This window comes from Octopus bimaculoides, chromosome 23 (assembly GCF_001194135.2).
Source record: "Octopus bimaculoides isolate UCB-OBI-ISO-001 chromosome 23, ASM119413v2, whole genome shotgun sequence".
In the NCBI taxonomy this organism is placed as follows: Eukaryota; Metazoa; Mollusca; class Cephalopoda; order Octopoda; family Octopodidae; genus Octopus; species Octopus bimaculoides.
Genome location: NC_069003.1, coordinates 22,286,279 through 22,288,279, shown reverse-complemented (window position 1 = coordinate 22,288,279; position 2,001 = coordinate 22,286,279). Strand labels below are relative to the sequence as shown.

Genomic DNA, 2,001 nt, shown 5'->3' with positions numbered 1-2,001 from the left:
CATGGGTTGGACGATTTGAATGAGGACTAGCAAGCCAGAAGGCTGCACCAGGCTCCAATCTGATCTGGCAGCGTTTCTACAGCTGGATGCCCTTCCTAATGCCAACCACTCCGAGAGTGTAGTGGGTGCTTTTATGTGCCACCAGCACGAGGGCCAGTCACATGGTACTGGCAACGGCCTCGCTCAAAAGGTGTTTTTTACGTGCCACCTGCACGGGAGCCAGTCCAGCGGCACTGGCAACGACCTCGCTCGAATGATTTTCTAACATGCCACCAGCACAAGTCCTAGAAGGCGATGCTGGTAACGATTACGCATGTATGATTAATTAAAAGCAATGTGAATAAATAAGCATTTCATTTAACAGAATAACTCTGAATACTAAAAGATTAAATGATGATGAAAATTAAACTCAAAGAAATAAACAACTAAAAAAAAAACAACTATCAAAGATGAAATAAATTTTAAAAAAACCCTCTCAACTTACAACTTCCATCCACACATGTCTTGGCATTTGCGCTGTATGCTGGACAGAAGAGACTGGTCTTCAACAGGATATACTCCTCTTACACCTTCCATGAACTGGGCATTCTGAAAGCAGAAGTTATGTCAACAAGTTTGTTTTACAATGTGTATACTCTCTTACTCTTTTACTTGTTTCAGTCATTTGACTGCGGCCATGCTGGAGCACCGCCTTTAGTCAAGCAAATCAACCCCAGGATTTATTCTTTGGAAGCCTAGTACTTATTCTATCGGTCACTTTTGCCGAACCGCTAAGTTACAGGGACGTAACACACCAGCATCGGTTGTCAAGCGATGTTGGGGGGACAAACACAGACACATAAACATATACACACACATACATATATAGTAGTACACTTTTTTCCACCTTGTTGCACATTTCATGTGCTTACTCCGGTATATATATATATATATATATATATATATATATACACACACACATATATATACGATGGGCTTCTTTCAGTTTCCGTCTAACAAATCCACTCACAAGGCTTTGGTCGGCCCGAGGCTATAGTAGAAGACACTTGCCCAAGGTGCTATGCAGTGGGAATGAACCTGGAGCCATGTGGTTGGTAAGCAAGCTACTTACCACACAGCCACTCCTGCACTATGTATGTTTATTTTTATACCTAACCCTATCACTTGTTCACTGTTCCCTACATTCACTCCCTTCTTACACCTCGCTACACCACCAGCCCTATTTCTATTCATCAATCATTCTTCCCTCCCACCTTTATTTCCCTATCCTGCTCTCGATCCAATCCATCTTTCTGTCTCCATGCTCTCTTTCATTTACTTTCTTGGACATGTTGCCATTAAGAACATGCTTAGGCATCTTGCCACCAATCCACCCCTCCTCTGCAATAATAGACCTGTCCCTGTTCTTCCCATCATACATCAACCTCTCAACACCTTACAGAAAGTCACCCCTTCTTTTCTTTTCTCCCTCTCGGTCAAGAGATCCCTTAAGTCTTGTAACCTCCCTGGTGCTGGTGCAACAAAGAAAAAAACAAAAAAGGCACCTAATGTCAGTACAGTCTGTAAAGAACATGGATTCTATGCCTCAACAGCTACAGTATCTGCATTATCTGACACGCTTGCTTTCTCAGGAGGGCAGTTGTCAAATTTACAAGCCAGAGTTTTGGGCTGCAGGCAGAAGCATTATTTAACCCATTACCTACCAGTGATCTCATATGAGATCACTTAAAAATTACAAATTTCGTAATTATCTGTCAATATTTACACATATCTAACCTTTTTGCTATATCTACTAGGTATATTTCTCTGATATTCAAATGAGGTTTGCTAATTTTTCACCCAATATCTCGCTTATTTCTATTTAAAATGTTCTATTTAAAAGTTACTTTGAAATGTTATTTTGATCATTCCAGCATGTTTCTAAGGCTGTTTTATGCTAGAAATCAAAGTTTCATAAAAAAATTCCAGTTAATAGAATTATGGGAGGTAATGGGTTAACCT

At 40.4% G+C, this 2,001-nt stretch overlaps 1 protein-coding gene across 4 annotated transcripts in view; it reads right to left on the bottom strand.

Annotated features, from left to right (window-relative positions):
* Positions 1 to 2,001, bottom strand: part of LOC106879186 (mRNA-capping enzyme) — a 52,677-nt gene that overhangs the window by 15,865 nt on the left and 34,811 nt on the right. For all 4 annotated transcript variants that reach the window (XM_052976086.1, XM_014928634.2, XM_052976085.1 and 1 more), the window contains exon 10: positions 485 to 588. In XM_052976086.1, the coding sequence (XP_052832046.1) occupies positions 485 to 588 (104 nt within the window). The remainder of the gene's footprint in view (positions 1 to 484; positions 589 to 2,001) is intronic.